Raw genomic sequence first — 19,351 nt, forward strand, 5'->3', positions numbered from 1 at the left:
AAGATGAAAAATTCATTGTGAATAGACAAAATAAAAACATCCCCCCCCCCCACAAAAAAAGAAAAAATTGAAAAAAAGTAGAAAAAAAAATGTAGATTTTTTACAAATTCATTATGTAGAAGACTTTGCAATTTCATCCACCTCAATCATTTCACACTAACAAATCTAATCCTACAAATGGCATGTGTTTGTATTAGGAAAGTGTGATGCATGTGAATCTAATAGAAAGGCTCTTAAGTGATGTATGACTATAAGAAGACAGTGTTCCTTTCATTGCCATAATGCAATGCAAAGACTGACAAAGCTCTTTATCAACATGTCTATTTACAAAAAGCCGCTCTGGCAATATATAATCTAGCTCAAATTAAAAGAGATCTTTGCTTATGACTGCAAACAATTGAGACACGTGGCAGAAAGTCGATCAAAAGCACAAACATTCCAAATCAGCGTTTATCATAAAGTGGTGATATGGATCCTAATCAAATGATTGGCTGAGAGCTATCATGTGACCAGTCTTTCCTTTTGCCTAACATGCCAAGCAGACATAAGTTTTTGCCATTGACCACATACTAATGACAGGCATTAATGACTGCTCAGAGAATATCATTGCTCAAATATGTAACTGTGGCTTGCAGTAATCATGCTCAATGATGTCACAAGTGCATACTTTAGCAGTGTGCACTCAATCACTCATTTACTGTCAACAATTTCTAAGTTCGTGTTCAGTTTTTTTGGAACACTTAGGTATTTACCCATAAAGGTAAATAAAAAACGGTTCATAGAACCATTTTATACAACAAATAATGCACAGGATTATGTTTGTGGCATTAGTGGAGATGCAGCTCACTCCAATGTTGTGCATGTTACACCACTGCAAATACCCTCAAGTGCACTGCATCTCCACTAATGCACTAACACCTGTGCACTATTTGTATACAATTTCCTCTATGAATATTCATAATTGTTCATACCCTCCCATATCCTCCAGCAAATCAATCCAGACTGATTAAATATTCTTGCTCTTCTTCCAGCAAGCTCCTCTGCCCCATCGGATTCCAGCAGTCTCCGCATGTAGTCTCACCCTGGCAAGAAGTGCGGTCAGAATGCCTTTATATTTCATTCTAGCAATCTGTGCAAGCAATTCACTTGGTAGCAATGTCAGTACAATTATTATTGTTGTTGTTTTTTTTAATTCAATTCACTCACTTTCCCCTCAAATATGAGCTAATGAGGTATCACCAGTAATCACCCCACACTCCACCCTTGTAGTCATTGAGATAGTATCATGACTACATACATATCTCCAACAAATCAAACACTTGATGAACAAACAAAAAATAAGAAAGACAACTTTCTAAATTTCAATTTCGCTGGAACCTCCATGGCCAGAATTCACAGAGGAAGCTTAAATCTTGGCCTGGGATTATGCAAATTCTGACTGCGATAATGTGCACCACATATATCCTGTTTGCCAACTGACATCAAATAATGAATGCATGCTGATGCATGCATGAGCAAGGTATGCATATTTCTCAGTTTGATTTTAGTCAATGAATAGATATAAATCATGGATTCATTTCAAACTATCTTTATCTTTGTTTGTTTTCTTTTTCCCATAGCGCTTAGAGACATTTTATGTAATAACACGCTATATAAATGTTGTAAATTATCATTACTTTTTATGTATCCGGCCTTAGCTTCTAAATGGTAAACTGTTTGTCGTACAAGTAATTGGAGCCCTAGCCCATAAAATCTGCTGCATAACAAGCCAAGGTGATTCAGGCATCAGACAGAGAGACAGGAGGGGGTGGGGATGGGGGTGAAGTTTGGATTATTTCATCCTGATGCGGAAATCAATACTTGCACTGAGTATGAAGCATATATCACTAGACATTTACCTGCAAAGTGGTATGATTGCGTAACATTCTTGCTCAGAAAACCTGGGCAGACCGTATAAACAAAGTTTTCTTCCTTATACACATTACCAGTAGACCACAGTACCATCAAAACAAGCAAACAAACAAACATACAAATACAATCAAAGACAGAAATGTAAAGGCTTTGTCTGTCAACTGTGTTTCACTTCACAAATTACCAAGAAGTGGATATGATACAAAGTTAAAAAAAAAAAAAAAATCAATTTGCACAACTGTACCTATGTGTCTGACATCACCCTCTTTAAGTACAGAACAATTTGCTGGTTTTGCATGAAGCCACAAATAATGACACAGCATCCCAGTTTCACACACTTTGACCAAAAAGAAAGAAAGAAAAAACGGTAAATTGACTACTTTCTCTACATATGCAGGGTAAATACGTATCTCAGTACCTGTGGTATAATGCTCTTGGCCTGGCTGTTTGTTCTACACCAGGAACGGTTTTCCACAAGTGATGGACGGGCGCGACTAAAAGCTGTAGCTTCCAAATGAGGATTTGGTTATACAATGTAAGTCCTCCTTGCCCGCAACTTTTATCTCTAGACGCAGTGGAGCATTTGGTGGGAAAAGAGTACTGCATGCTCCACCTAAAATGTATGGCACTCTCATGACATGATTGTGGGTCAATGAAAGAAGAAGAGATTGGTAGATGTGGAGTGTGAGTCACTTGGCAAGTCTCACACAAATAACAGATAAATGCTGTATGCTAATATTGCAGAGTGAATGGAGGTAAATCAAAGATTGAATGTCTGAACCCTGACACATGCTGAACATTAGTTGCTTCACCAGACCCTGCAACAATCTGTATCTGCATTGCCATTTGCTTTCACACCCTGTCACAAAGCAAAGTCACACCCTGTCACAAAGCAAGGTCACACCCCCAACACACTGCACCTAAATCATGCAGGTATGGTAAAATCACATCATTCGTCAGGACGGGTTAAAACCTGACCTGCACTGTGTAAGACAGCAATCTGAGTATGATCATCTCTGAGGATCGGCACATGAAGGATGCAGATGGTTGATACCAGTGGGTGTCATCTACATGTAGTATTCCCAAGGCATTGACCATTATCTTTTTCATCTCCATCATGACATTTCACCTGCCCTTTACACTCACAATGATACAAAACAACTGCACACTGATGCGTACACACCGACCACTCTCCACACAATAAAAAAAGTGATGATACCTTGCGACCACACTCCTCCATACATTGGGGAGGCAGAGAGCTAGAGAGTGAGAGATGGCAAAAATATCTCTACTCCCATGCCTTGACAAAAATCTATCCATCTATTCTTCCAAACACTTTAGCCAATTAAAAAATAAAAATAAAAACAATAAATTACCAGCCACCTCTCTCAGTGTTGCTGCTTTGCTAATGCCTTTGCATTCTTTCTCTCTCTATCTCTCTCTATTATTCTCTCTTTCTCTTTATCTCGTCATCTCGCCCCATCTCCAAGATGGAGAAATTCACTGCTGCATCTCCTGTTGCTGTTTCTTGCGCTTCTCCACGGCCCACTGCATGGCCCAGATGGCCAGGGGCCGCATGTAGCCCAGGGAGCGATAGATCTTCTTTGCCATGTATGCTTCGGGCACCTGGTAGGCGAGGCCGGCCTGTTCATAGCAAGTGATGTAGCAGCCCCTGGCTGTGCGGAAACCTTCTTCCCACATTCCCTGGATGAGAAAAGGGTGAACGCATTGATCAGAGGAAAGAGACGTGAGGAAACAATTATAAGTGAGAAGGATGGACAGAGGAAAGAAGATAGATATGGTTCAGAGTCTGGTTCATAGACTGGCTTATATATCACAGTGACAGCAAATGATACTACAGGTGACTCCCTTTATAACAAAGTCCTCAGAGACAGGCAGTTTCTTTCATTATGTCGATATTTTGATATAGCCAAACAAATAAAGCATATAAAGATATGTAAGTAACAATTTGGGGATCTGAATATTTACTTCGTTGTGTAAACAAAATTTTGTTATAGCTGTGTTCGTTACAACGGAAGTGCACTGTGCTTTCATAATCATCATCGATCGAGATTATACTAATAATTCAAATAGATATATGATTTATGGCAATATTGGTAATCATAAGATAATGCCATGACAAAAGCAATTGAACATAGAAATGTAACAAAATGTTAACACCTATAGCAAGATATTAGCTGCTGGTTGCGTTGGTAAGGACCTCAAGTAGGACAATCACATTCAAGTCATCAATATCTGCTTTCAGATATGAGTTAATTCAACAGTGCTTTCTAGGACTGCAGTAAGGTGTAATATCCATTCCAAGGCCTCTCCAATGTCTCTCCTTTTTGAATAAAACAAAACAAAGATTAGATTTAAAAAAAAAACACCTTAGCAGCCCTCTTTTCTTATTCCTCACCTCTTGTATCATGTTTCCAGCCAGTCCATACGTGGTTCCCACCCACACCTCCTCCCCCTGCAGGCTTGTGTGGTCTGCCTTCCCGCTGGGGCGCATTCCGTTCATGGCTCCAAAGTTGCCCCCCTTCGTTTGCATAACGTTCATGTCAAAGATTGTGCGCAGCGCCGACCGCACATGATCTACGGGAAAGACCTGACCCCTGGCTGTCGCTGGTGATGGCGGCGACGCAGGGCCGCCATCTGGAACCAGGTCACACGCCCTCAAATACCAGTGGCCACACGTCTGGTCTGCCATGATGCTGTCATGGTAGCTCTGGTCGCTGCTGTCATAGTTGTAGTATTTTCCTGTATTGGGAATAGATTGAGGAGTGTGGTGAAGTTTAAGGTAGCTTCAACTTTGTCCACTCTACAGAGAAAATAAAGCCTCCAGCACCCTTCGGGCGGAGGCATAACTAGTCGCCAACACTGATGTGACCTTAGTGCACAGGTTTAGATAGAGTTTGGAAGGCATACATAAATGCTGTGAAACTCAAGTTTTTCACATCACTGTCAGAATTTGTCACCTGCTTGACTTGAACTGTCTTTACTACAATAAATCTTATTCACTTGTGCAATAATTTTGCAGATGACATTGACGTAAAAGCAAAAACATAGCCAGGAAACCAAGCAACAACAACAACAAAATCAGGCATTGCCCATAAATCGTAAAGATATTGCCCATAAATCGTGAAGATAAAGCAGATATAAATCATCTCTTTTCTATCAAAAATGAATGCAGCAGACACTCAGCAGTTGTTTCACTTATATTATATGACAATATCTATGTGATACTCCCAAGTTCTCCAACCGATACATCCTATACATCTGAATACAGATGAAGCCGAGATTTCTTCCAAACTCTCTTCCCATCTCGTTACTCCCTACCAATGATGTGGCCATGTTTGCATACCATTCCAAAGCTTCTTCTCATAGGATGCCTTGCCCCTCTCTAGAATCTCAGAGAACTCCCTCACAGCTGCCTGATCCCCAAGCAGCTCCCCCATCTCACACGCACACCGCAGGGCAGCCAGGTAGAGACCTCCACAGTAGGCACTGTACGAGAAAGCATTGGTGCAAATTATATTCTATGACGTTATGACAAAAATATGTTCCCAGAGGATATTTGTTCTGCTTTTGTTTCATTAGAAATTGTCATTAACATCTTTTTTTTCTAATACTAACAGGGAATGGCTCTATATGTATAATATGTCATGTGTGTTCTTAACTAGATGGCAAACTACACAGTACTCATGAGCTAAAAGTTCCCACTCTTAAAGGACAAGTTCACCTTCATTAACATAAGGATTGAGAGAATGTAGCAATATTAGTAGACCACATCAGTGAAAGTTTGAGGAAAATTTGGACAATCCGTTCAAAAGTTATGAATTTTTGAAGTTTTTGTGCAGTAACCGCTGGATGAGAAGACTACTGCAGTGTGTGAATAACTTAGATGTCACATGCGTACAACAATATAAGGAAAATATGAAGAGAATTTCACAAAATTTCATCTTTTGAAAAAAGTACACGTTTCCCCGACTCGTTACCGACAAATGTTATGGGTAATATTATTCCCCCTGCCTTTAGAAAGAGGCAAGTCAAGTGCTCTTTTATTATGCGAAAAAAGTGAAAATATGTTGAACTTTCTTTACATTTTCTTTATACTGTTGTACCCATATGACTCACAAGCTGTAGTAGTCTCCTCATCCAGCGGTTCCAACACAAAAATTTTAAAAATTCATAACTTTTGCATCGATTGTTTAATTTTCCTCAAACTTTCACTGATGTGTTCTACTAATATTGCTACATTCTCTCAATCCTTATGTTAATGAAGGTGAACTTGTCCTTTAATAATATGCATTTTACATATTATTCCTAATTAATTTAATGGCATGGTTTAAAAAAAAAAGAACTAGTGATCAGACTGAACTCAAATATCTCATCAAGCAAAACCTTCCATTATTGCAGTACTGTTCCTAATTGCTCCAAACACCTTACCTACTTTATCCATTCCACTTTGCCAGAAAATGTTCATATCCTCAAATATCTCCGATTATCTTTTACTTATACATTACAAATTAAATAACAGATAGTTAAGATAAAAATCTCAGTCCAACATATGTTCCATAAACAAACCACAATTTGCACTGACATCTACTTTCTTCTCAGAGGAAGTAGTGCCTGCAGCTATTTCACATATAGTTAATTGACATTTTTCCAACTGACCTGACACCTTTAGATGTCCATGCATCATAGGTCTGGTCAGCTGTACCCTCGTGGTCAATCAGACCATCGCCATCTTTGTCTTGACTCTTTGCTTTGGCCATAACCGTCTGAATGAAGAAAAGATTTCCAGGTCACTATCATAGTACACATTTGTATGACATCTTGCATGGCTTTACGGAATAACTCATACTTCATTTGCAGAGGGTTTGGCACAAACTTATTTTAAGAATTTTACACAACTTGGAAAACAAATGTACATGTATGACAGGAAACCAAAGATAGATTATTCTCAACAGCTTCTGGCTGAACTATTCAAGTAAGTTTAGAGTCATAGGATGAACCTACATTACAAATCACTGAGAATCACTTGAAGATAAAAAAGTATGAAAATTGCTAGAATGCACTTTGAGAGATATTCTGTGTGATGGACGGACGGAACCCGAGTATACATGTATTTGATCCTCTCATCCTGACCATTTTAGCTAATTCCTTTATCTAGTTTGGTTATTACCAATACATTTGCTGTTATCAATGTCATTGTCATCATCAGCACTATCATTACCATATTGAACATCATCTCGATAAATGAATACATAAATAGATGAATGAATGAATGAATGAATTACAAAATAAATAAACCAATGAATAATGGAAATACAGAGAATAAGTATTTACAAAGTGTTGGGGGTACCTTGCATTTAGGCCACATGAACTCCAGGAATTCCTTATCCTTGGTGGCATAGTAGTCCCTGTATGTCATGAGAACAAACTTCAAGTTGAGGTCCTTCCACTCCGCAGTGTCATGGAACCAGTAGCAGTTTAGACTCAACCATGGTTCTTCCTCTGTAGCAAAACAAATAAGAAGTACAGTCTTTAGATATATGCTTATCCAACAAGTATCGCAATGGAGTTTTCTTCTTCTTAAATAGAAAAGGAGAGTGCCTGCTGCATGGTTTATTTTGAAGGAAATTAAAATCTGACGGAACATTAGATCTCATTCATGGGTAAAATACATCGTCTGCATTGTTTTCACTTTATATGACTTTCACACTTTCACTAATAATAATTTTCCACATGCAAGTCAAATTCCAGTGTGGAAAGGAACTTTACGCAGATTTGACCTGACAGGGATGGAAGTGGAAATTTCTATTCAAGATGCTGGCTTTGGATTCCAGATGGAGTGACTCTGATTTCCGGAACATTCTCACCACAAACTTTAATCCTGTAAGCTATCAAGGTCTTTGCTGCTGCATTTGAAGACATTGTGTGATCATATTCTTAGATAAGAAAAGTCAGAAGGTTAGAGAATGCTGCCTTATATTGGAGATAACAATTTCATGGACCATCAGCACGCACAGGAGAGAGATTCTGCAGCCAACTGGCTTCAGATTAAAAAACAAAAAGAAGAAGAAAGAAGAAGCCATCTAACAGTGCCAAGAGTTTGAATGACAAACCTGGGTTGCCGATGTCATGAGGTACGCAGCCAGGGCTCTTCCTGATGGAGCGCAGGCCAGATGTAAGATCCTTGAAAGCTGCATCATCACGGTGATCAATGTAATGGCCTGCAGTAGCCACGTGAGACAGAGGGAGAAAAACAAGAAGGAAATCCATCAACTTTCTACACCTACCTGCAGGACATAATATACTATATATGCCATATATTCTAAAATTTCTTATATTTTCTTCAATTTCACAAGTGAGACGCTATTTGCAAATTGAACAACACATGGAAAATATTTACTCTGATCCCAACATAAATGCAACATGAATGCATACATATTTCTGTTCATCACTGTACTCAAGTTGAGAAGTCTTGATTCGCGAAAAATCAGACTTGCTAGATGGCATATACAGTATTTCCTCAATATCCCCTTCCTAACAAAGCACTCTCTGCTCTGTGTCAATTCTGCAACTTTAGATCACACAACTGCTCTGATTATTTGAGAAAGAAAATTTTGAGAAAATGAGAGAAAAATACAGAAAACCAAATCTCAGAGTTCCTGCATCTCCTCCTGTAATGGAAAAAAGAGATATTCTTGTACAGCATTGATTTCATAATTGTAGTAGAATTATACGCAATGGGTTCCAAGTTACAGTGTAGATTTAAGTTTAGTAATCTTATTGCTGTTAAAGGTAGGGGATACCTTTTACAGACCTCCCAAAATGCAGCAAAACATTAAATATGAACCTCAGGGGACTTGTTTAGGCCACTGCTGAGAAATTTGGAAGTCAACAGTTATCTACAATTTGAATAATGCACAAAACTCAACTACTCAGTAGTTCTGTGTGTCAGCCACACTTAAGCCTTTTTGTTGCAGTCTTCTGTATTTTTTTTTTTTATCTATAAACACAAATCTAAAAGTATAAGAGCTGATGTAATAACATATAGAGTGTGTGGCAAGAATGTATATAGAAATATTTGTAAGTTTTGATGAACTTTCTTCACAAAATATACATGATGGACACACATGCAGTGCATGGGTCTCCAAAGGTAGCCTAGTAATGTACTGGAATTTACGTTGAGCCCCGAAAAAAATTCAATTCAAAATCTAACGGTCAATAAAAATGTATTTAATGTTACCTTCCACTTTCAATACTTTATGGGAGTTTCTAAAATGATACTCTCTTCAACATACCACTGTATTTATACAACTCTTCATTTAAGGCATGCAAATGGGATTCCCTACCTTTAAAGGACTTTAACTTAAAATCCTCCCTTTCTAATTCACTAACAAGCCACTTTGGGGGCTAATTACCAGCACTTTTATGTGCCACATACAACGTCCTACTGAGCCAAATAAATTCAATACATGGACAAAGGGAGATGTTACTTCTGATTCCCTGAAGCACCACAACTGTGCACCATGATCACATAGCACTTGGAAATCACTACACTCTACTGTCTATTATTGAATTCTTACTTGGGCTTTCTCATTTGGGTTAAAAAAAAAAATGAAGACGAAGTCGTCATTCAAACAGGTACAGCACGCAGTCATGGTGGATATAGTGTTCACGTTTTCTAAATTTATCAGTTATCAAATTCATTAGCATTAACTTCTACTGTCTAAACGTACCATACAGTTGTAATTTACACAGAAGAGAATGTTAAACACAGTTAGATAATTCCAAGAGATTATTTCTTTTTTCTATTTACATGTAGATAATTCCAGTTTCTTCAATGCTTTACAATTATATTGCAACACATCGCCTGTGTGTCTTCTTTGTACCACAGCAGAAATAATCCCTTGCACAATCTCTCCGCTAACAGCTTGTACAAGTCTTTTTGACTCACAATGTAAAGGCAGTCTCACAGCTTAGATTCTTTCATTGAAAACAAAAAGCTGCACCAATATCCTACTTGATAAAAGGAGCAGGCAAATTAGTGGGGGGCGCAAGGGATTTTTGGTTCAAATTTTTCCAAAAGCACCAAAATTTGGCACACATGTAACCCAAACCATACTATTTCGATTTTTGATGGGCGCCAAGAAGGGCGCCCTCTGGGGCGGCCATATTGGCAAAATCCAATATGGCCGCCATATAGGTTTCAAGGTCACCTGCATTTGAAAACATAAAAGAGTTACAATCATTTAAAAAGTCAGGTTAAGAAGTTTTCTGGGTCAAGGAATTCGAATCTGAAGTTGTTTTTGTGGTTTGAGGTCAATTTTTCCTTATAAGGTCACCTTAAGGTCATATAGGGGTCAAGCCATTGTATTCATAACAGTTTATTGAAAAAAATGGCTTGCCCATATTCCAGGAATGCCAGCCTTAGTAATAGAATTGCAGTTGTCGACAGCTGAAAAAAGGCGTATTTCTTGTGAAGGGCGCCCTCCAGGGCTGCATATTTGCAAAATCCAACATGGCTGCCACCTACGTTTAAAAGCCAGTATAACAATTAAAAACCTTTAAAGTGTTACAATGATTCGAAAAGTCAGCTGTAGCGGTTTTATGGGTCAAGGAATTCGATTCTGAAATTATTTTTATGGTCTGATGTCAACTTTTCCTTATAGGGTCTCCCTAAAGGTCATTTGGATTTTATATTCACAATAGGTGATTTAGACTCTTGAAATGGCTTGCCTATAGTCAATATAGGAGGAATGCCAGCCCTGCTAATAGAATTGCAGTTGTTGAGGGCTGTGAGAGAGGGAGAGGTGGGCTTTCTCTCGAGTAACATCAATATGAATTATCTGCTTTCGTGTTAAGATTTCAAACACTAGGTATACACTCATGATTTATAATAAGAACCCCTTTCTGAGAGTAATTAGGTTTAAGGGATCTTACTCAGATCCTTATTTCACAATTAAATTTGAAGACTTGGTAACCCTTCAATTTCATTTTTAATGATTACTTACGGTATTTTTTTTTTTTCTGCATCATTTCAATTATGGCCTGTTATAATATGGCTACACGAGCTTTGAAGTAAGGTTCTGTCCAAAGCTATGGAATATCATAGTTCATGCCACAATCATTTCAATAATTATTTTTACATTACAGGCGCTAAGAAGAAATGTCCTCACCGACTGGTCATATTTGCGGAATTCAATATATTTGCATTTGCTTTAATGTCGGCCAAAAGAGCTAGTTAGAATTATTGGTAATGCCCTTTCAAAGAGTTTTCAAGATTTGATTATTGGATTATTATTTTCATCTTCATCTGCAAGGAATGCAATAAAAACATACATTTATGAGAAATAGATTCCTATTGCTACCTAATATATTAATAGTTTAGCAATAAGGGGAGGTGGCTACTCTCTATATTACCAGCGTTCTTGACGTTGCCACTAAAAAGAGAAGTGTTTTTATTCCTCTGTTGCAGTTCAGGGATCCTCAATCACAATAGATATTCATAATTCAGATTCAAATTCAGTGGAATAATAATTATGAAGATCACTCTTAATCTGGATGAAGAAAGAAGAAAAATCTGTCGTGTTTAAGAGAGTTTTTAGTACATCAGGTAGGCATCAATTTGCTATTTTCGAACTTGTGTAAGAAAGTTCGACTCTAAAGTCCTTACAGGAAATTTTACGTGCCTCCACAGCTAAATATGCCGTTCAGAGAACATGAAGGTCCTGGTGACGCCATGTAGGGAACAAGCATATTTCACAGGTGCCACAGTGACACCATTAACAGGGTACAGATTAGATATGCTATACTACAACTTCATGACACCTTCTAGGGTCTATTGAGATTCTATCCAAAGTGCTTGGACGCAAATTGGTATGATATCACAAGACTTTATAAGTTGGTATCTCGTTGGTCTGAAGACTATAAGTTGCAACTCTACGCATCTGGAGACGAGCCCAATCTCCAGGATTTGCCGGAGAATCGAACATTTTCGATTTTTTGCAGAGACTATTTTCGTCTTCCAGCTTGTCTCCGAGACGTTTACGAGACGTCTCTGAGAAGTCTTCATCACTGTGGCCATGTCGTGGGGACTAAATTTGTCTGCAACATCTTCGCGATGTCCCCGCATATTGTGGAGGCCGTAATAACGTAATGGCGACGAGATGGAGAAGTCGCTGAGAAAAGACGTCTCTGATAAGTCCCTGCGACTGCAAAAGTCGTGCCAACATCCCTGTGACTTCCAAGCAAATAAGTTGTCCCTTTGTTTGAAGACGTCTTGGACGTCGCCCTGGAAATCGGTTTAGTTGTGATACCGAAAATAATTTCTTCGAGACGCTGGCATTGCGACAATGTTCCTCCCGTCAGATAGGCCCTCAATTCCCTCCCTCACCCCCACTTTAAGTTTGCAGCAATATCAATCTACTGACCTTGGCTCATCTGACAACTGCTCTACATTGTGCATTTTCACATTCATTCATTCATTCATTCATTTCATTATTTTTTTCCATTTCCATGTTTTCCACCTCCCAATGCATGACTTGAAAAAGCTGTGGTGCAGAAGAATGAAATTTGGTACTGAAGCATTGCGGAGAGTGGCTGATAGTACTAGCAATTGCCATGTACCTGTGCCATCTTTCCTCCAACTCCACTCCCTGAAGTCGGGGATCACATCATGACCCATGCTGTCATGATTCCAGTAGAAACTCACTTGCAGCAGCACTCATCTCCGAAATGTTGATACAGCGCCTCTTGAGCAGATAGGGTGGTTTCTGATGATCTGCTCCCACGTTATGACGAGATGATGCCTACCCTCGTTGACGCTGGCTGCCCCATAAACCTTGTTGCTCATCAGTCCTTGCTGGACATGAGCACGATTACTAAAGTAGTTAATGTGTCAGTGAGCTTTGGTTTGCTGACCCATACTACTTAGGCATTTTGCATTCCACATCAAAGCAAGTCTGAAGTAATGTCGCACCGTGAGAGTGCCTGATGTTGTGCTCTTTAGCTGGAAGTCAGGTATGCTGTACAGGAAAGACCACGACCCACCCGTAACTCCCTCAGATCAAAGGGATTAAAAAAAGCACACTACCGAAAATGTGATGTTATGCTCATCCGTGCGACTGTATACTGTTTTCAGAAAATGCTTTCAGAAAACATTATGTCATCCTTTGTAAGGATATCTTTGCATAGATCGCATCTAAGATGTTGGAAAGCTGAAGGGTTGTGAGATCACAATTCCTGTTGGATATTTCCTTCTCGAATCAGGTGGTCAGGATGAGTTGTCCGTCCAATTTATTCTTGGATATCTGTGCGCTGCAGTTCTTTATTTTTCAATCGTAATTTTCAGGAAGACGCTACGCTCTTCCAATCATAACTTGAGATTTGAGTGGTGCCTTCACCATCTCTTGTCAGAGGACTGCACAGTGTTGCTGCACAAAAATGTTAAGATTATTTTCTTCAGGATCAGTGTCCCATACAACATCAATAGATGTTCAGTCTCCCTAGTCATTTGCGCTTTCAGTAAAGAAACGGTTCCGTTTGATAAAAAGAGAATTAAAAAAAAAAGATAAGAAAAAACCTTCAGCTGAATTGTCTTTACCTACTCTGATAAGATACTGCCATTAAAGGACTTTAATGATCGAATTTAGTTAACTGCCCCTATAGAATACTGGTCTGACCTCGATTGAGGAGCTCCATTCCCTGGGAGCTTCGGCCATTGCTTCCTTCACTGAAGAAGCAGACGCTGTCTTGTCAAGGGAGAACAGGCATACACCAATTTCAGCAGGAGGAGAATCATATCGCTTGCCAGCTGGAAAATTATGTAATTGACCATGAAAGGTGACGAGGTGGCTCAGTCGGTAGCGTATGGCTTGCGGTCTAAAGACTTGTGTTCCGGCGCGGGTTCGAATCCCACTTATCTCAAGTCTAGCTGAGCAATGGTGTGTGTATTAGAGGTACAACACTTTGCACCCCATCACTTGGATATAAAAAGTGGAAGTCCCTTGTGTGTAAGAAACACAAACCCAGACAGATGGAGATCCCGAATCGGCATTCCGTTATCGGAAAACTCAAGGTGCATAAATTGGTGAAGTGGTCCACCCCAAGTACGTACAACTGACCAGCTAGTTGTATACGGGCTATACAGCTATCTCGTCAGAAGGAAAATAGAAGGCAAAATAAGATTAGGCGTGTTATTACCCTCTTTGCCGTATTTAAGCATGTATATATATATGTATATATATATATATATTGAAACAACGAAAGGAAAAACTGACCAGAAACAATTGATAAATAGTGAAAACTTTGAGCAAAGAAAATAAGAAAAGAAAACGAAACCAATGGAAGCCCATTTTCTGTGCTCAAAGATTTCAAAATATATATATATGTAATATATATATACTTATATCTTAAATATAATTTTTTCATTTATTTGTCATAATCATTATTGATATGTAGGGGGATGGAACCGCTCTTGGCCCTAATTGACCACTGAAGGAGTATGGAAGAGGTGACAAATGGGACAAAATAGGGGTACCAGTGAATTGCAGTTGAATGCTCACAGACACCATTTCAAAAAATGCCTGAATTGACCCTTATTTGACCTTGAAAGTGACCTTGAGAGGTGAGAGTGACCTTGAATTGCAGAAATGATATTCAAAATCACATTCTCTAACGTCGTAAAATCTTCCACATGGGATTCATAACATTAATCAACCTTTTCAATTTGTAACTGCAGTTGACCTTTAACCCGGATGGCGGCCATATTGGATTTCACCAATATGGCGGCCCCAAAGGTTTTTAGTCTTGGCGCCCATCAAAAATCGAAAGAGTATGGTACAAAGGACCTATGAGCCAAATTTGGTGCTTTTGCAAGAATCTGAACCAAACCGCCCATTTTGAGCCCTTAGGCCCCCAACTAAATGCCTTTTACAGCTGAAATTTCAGGGAATCCACTCACCGATATCATACTGCAAGCTGAGTTCCAACTTTGGCCACAGCATGATGAGGGCAAATGATGCATAGAAGTGAACATCATATGTGTTGTACATCCTGTATTCATGACCTGGTAAAAGAAGGGTGGGAGGAGGGCACAAAAGTCACTACACTGAAGGTAGTTTCCATTGCATTTACATATTGTTTTTCAAACACAATATGTTTTCTTTGTTTCCTGATTTGTTGGTCTCAGTAGTTAAGTTGAAAGTTAAACAGCATTCTAAGGATGTGCATGCATTTGCTTGTAATATGTAGTTTTAAGACCTAGGATTTGGCCTTACATTTTCACATTGTGTTACTGAGTCTGTGACTTATGTACAATTCATATAATTCAAAATCAATAACGACGACAATTACTAATACTACTTCTACAACTACTTCTTCTTCATCATCTTTTTCTTCTTCTTCCTTTTCTTCTTATTCTTCTTCATCTTCTTCTTCTACTTCTTTGGCTTTCACTTTTTCTTCTGACCACTCTACCCATTATTACCTCTGCCAAGGGAGGAGGTTATGTTTTCGTTACCGTTGGTTTGTGTGTTTGTGTGTTTGTTAGTTAGTTAGTTTGTCCGTGTGCAAAATAACTCAAAAAATAGTTAACGGATTTGAATGAAACTTGCAGGAAAGGTTGAGAATGACGCAAGTAACAAACGACTAACTTTTGGTGGTGATCCGAGAATTTTGGGGGCATTTATGAAGGATTTTTGATATTTTGGCAGGTAGGGTCAATGAACTTGGGAGTTCAGGCTGTGCGTATTTGAGGTTTGCATGCGCGCACTAGAGTGCGTGCTCTAGTTTCTGCTAGGACGAGGCGCGCCGTGCAGCTGAGGGTTTATGACGAAACAAAGGCTTCTATATTGGGAAATGGGCCGACTTTCAGCACATGATGCTATAAGTACGTACGGGTGGAAATCACTGATATCTCTATGGAAGAACAAGATCAGTGGTGGAAATGAGCTGCATGCTTGGTGGAGGTCTGCGCTCTCAGAGTGCTTTTCTAGTTTACTATGAAATGAATCCATATGTTACAAATTATTTTACTGAAGCCTCTGAAACAGTATTCAATACCACTTGATAATAACAGGCCAAAAATGATGGCTATAAACAATTGATGATTTTAGTTTTATAACAGAGGTAAGAATTAATATACTGTTTTATGAGGGACTACTAAGAATTGTAATTTCTGAAATGAAAATTTGTCAAGTGCTGCTGAATACTGTCATTCTATTGGAAGTTGCATGATTTTCCCAAGCCTGAGCTTTATAAATGGAATAAAACTGACATCTACGCACTATGATCATTCAAAACAGAAGTGTCCTATAACTTCAAAATTGTGACTTTTTCCCCCAAAGAAGTGATTACTAGTGGTACCTTCCAGGTATGCAAATCTGCCATACTCTTGGACCAGCGGTGCAGCTCTTGTATGTTGGTTTGTTGTTCCATTTGGGAATTCCTCGTCAATATCCACCCATATTCCCCCTCCATCGGTGATGAAGTACAGCTCGTTGAACAAGGCAGACTTGTACCAGTCAGGTAGAGTCCTATGATACAGTGTTATGAATAAATACACAATGATGCCTCATGTAGTATGATTTCAAGCAGCCTCTTTACACTTCATTCTATGTATCTATAAGGCAACCCTGTTTCATCTTGCATTCTGTGAGGGGTATCAAATTCATATGATTTCATTATCAGCATTTCCTTGAACATTTCATATACATTATGGTTGTGTAAACATGGTCAGAAAGGGCCTCTTTAAAGGGGATTTCCATGCTGATTTACTACTGCTCATTAGAATATCATAAACACTTGCAAAAAAAAAATCAGTCTTAGATAAGCCCACTCAGAATGTAACGACAAAATCATACCTAGTCTAAACCTCATCAAATGAAAGTTATGGAAGCATATTTCTTGTATTTTCTCTGCATTTGTTCTTGCTAATGTAGGAAACTTATAATAAGTCACACTTCATATCTAAAGGAATTTGCAGTCTGTGGTTTCAAATGCTTATAAAAGACAATGTTGGTCAAACCAAAACCAGCAAACATTCCAGCATGAATTCTTCTAATTCATCCAGTTGAAGTAAAAGATTGATAATTGGTTGATTTTTTTTTTTCAAAATTAAAGTCACTTGTTGCGACATCTTGCCAATTATCATCATCAATTATCAATTATCATTCGACCAAAGAAGCCAATTGATATTTGGCAAAATGTCACAACAAGTGAGTTTCATTCCAGGTTTTTTTTTTGTTTTTTTTTTAACTCAACTAATTATCAATTTCAGCATAAACAAGAAAAAAAGGACACAAAGAAATCAATTTACAGTCTTGTATCAGCATATAATGCAGGAGATGGTGACAAATACCACAATCTCAGCAGTGTAATTGATATGATTCGGTATAATACAGCAATCATGATCAAACACACAACACAAGCATTCTTCTCTTTCTAAACACATATGAAATGGTCTGAGGTAAACACCGAGAGACACAAGCAGGGCGGTAGATGAAACTTACTCGTCGTTGAGTATCGGGTCCTGCCAAGCTGTGATCTCCTTCTCCCACTCCGGGTACTCCTCCAGGGCGTGGCTGCACAGTGCTGGTGATGCAGTCCCATCTCTACCAAACCATCTCGTGTACCGTCTATACACACAAACATATAAATAGCACCAAAAGAGTTTTGACTGGAAGTTTGAACACTTCATCAATTGGAAGATGCCTATACATGTAGCTCTCTGTACAGATGCTTGTCATTTTTTTACATCACTTCAGAGTGCAATAGCAAACACTCCAAATATTGACCAAATTACATACAGCTGTATAATTTGCTTGTTTAAAAGGGTCCCCAAGAAATAATCTACTTGCTGGAAAAAAAAAAAAACCAACAACAACTATGGCAATTCAGTGGAGGGCATGAAGTGAATTACTATCAACCAAACACAAACCATGCATTTGGCACAAAAGTTTTCCCTGTAAGTTGTAGCATATTGCTCATTCTTCATGAGACAAGGTTCTAGATATTTCTTTTTCTGACAAAACTTTCGTTTGATTATGTGACCTTATAAATGAATAGGAATACCCTTTAGTTTCAATAAAATCATTTTTAGGACAAGTTTATTCCTATTCAATTCTCCACACGGAAATGCAACTGTTGAACACAGACACACAAATTACCAAAACGTTACAATGTAGTTATGAGATATCTAATTGGGTGGTACTACTGGTACACTACCTTGTGCTTTTTAATCCATGTTCATTCTAATATTTGGAGTCATTTGACCATACATAACCTTGCTTTTTGTGTTTTTGTGACATTACTAACCTGAAGTACAGATGTGTGACATCATCAAAATGAACCTTAGGCATGTCCCATGAGAGAGAGAACTCCAGAACTTCCTTTTTGCCAGCCTCCACGTGGCATGATGCAGCCACAGCACCCGCTATCCGGTGACCCTTTTCTGTTCTTTCACTCGGTCCTATGAAGTTGGTGTGCCACAGAATGGACATATGAATTAACCAAGGAGGTTGAAGAGATGGAGTAACAACAGAGTTATTCCCTTTGATCTATGTTCGAAGCCGCCGCTCAAAAATATTTGAAGCATGTGCCAAACAGGATCTGCCGCGCCGATACGAAGACAATTGACTCGTGTCTCATTGCATAATCACCAGCCACTTTCAAAGGAAGATATGTCTTTGTGATGGTAATTACTTTTCGCTATCCCTTCTTATAAAAGGTAGGTAGTACAGACACGAGGATGCACGAACAGAAATTGAGCAAAAAATGCTGAAATGAAGATGAAAATTACTCGACTGGGGATACGTGGGCACTAATCTGATATATCTATCAATAAAGAATTATACTTGAAGATTATTACATATTAGTTTCATTTGGGCAAATTAAGTCGAAAAGTGATAAAACCAGCTTTCCAGGATGGTTCAGTTTTAAACATTTTCACATAATACAGCTCTGATTTAAACTTTTGCGCAATTTTCTGAACGGAATTGACTTTCGTTTTACATGCTTTATTATTAAGTGAAATTTCATTTCATTCAATGAATAAATAAGCAAAATATGGTCAACATTATGATAACGTTCAAAATGAATCTTCAGATTGCTCAGCAAGACGGCGGCTTGGAACATCGATCTTCAAAGGCACAAGTGCACCTGTGGAATTCTTTTGTACATCAATAGATATCTGACAACCGTTTGAATAATTACAGCCAGTTGGAACTGTATGTATAAAACCTCCTTGAATTTACTAGTATTAATGCTATTACCTGAATGATTGATCTATGGACTGGTTGAAGCTTTGTTTTGAACAAAATAACAGACATATAGTCACTTCAGAGATGTGAGATAAGTAAAGGGTTAACATTATGTATTTAGAGGCAAAATATTGAATTGATGGAAACATATAGATTCATTTAAT

At 38.5% G+C, this 19,351-nt stretch overlaps 1 protein-coding gene across 1 annotated transcript in view; it reads right to left on the bottom strand.

Annotated features, from left to right (window-relative positions):
• Positions 1 to 2,935: 2,935 nt before the first annotated feature.
• The window catches only part of LOC140230962 (non-lysosomal glucosylceramidase-like), a 33,257-nt gene continuing 16,841 nt past the window's right edge, over positions 2,936 to 19,351 (bottom strand). The window contains exons 8-17 of the mRNA XM_072311106.1: positions 18,244 to 18,397; positions 17,439 to 17,564; positions 16,294 to 16,463; positions 14,891 to 14,995; positions 8,046 to 8,153; positions 7,283 to 7,434; positions 6,592 to 6,698; positions 5,279 to 5,421; positions 4,331 to 4,674; positions 2,936 to 3,615 (exon numbers count right to left, since the gene is read on the bottom strand). Coding sequence (XP_072167207.1) covers positions 3,412 to 3,615; positions 4,331 to 4,674; positions 5,279 to 5,421; positions 6,592 to 6,698; positions 7,283 to 7,434; positions 8,046 to 8,153; positions 14,891 to 14,995; positions 16,294 to 16,463; positions 17,439 to 17,564; positions 18,244 to 18,397 — 1,613 coding nt within the window. The 3' untranslated portion in view covers positions 2,936 to 3,411. The remainder of the gene's footprint in view (positions 3,616 to 4,330; positions 4,675 to 5,278; positions 5,422 to 6,591; positions 6,699 to 7,282; positions 7,435 to 8,045; positions 8,154 to 14,890; positions 14,996 to 16,293; positions 16,464 to 17,438; positions 17,565 to 18,243; positions 18,398 to 19,351) is intronic.

The sequence above is a fragment of the Diadema setosum genome, chromosome 7 (genome assembly GCF_964275005.1).
Source record: "Diadema setosum chromosome 7, eeDiaSeto1, whole genome shotgun sequence".
NCBI classification, from domain to species: Eukaryota; Metazoa; Echinodermata; class Echinoidea; order Diadematoida; family Diadematidae; genus Diadema; species Diadema setosum.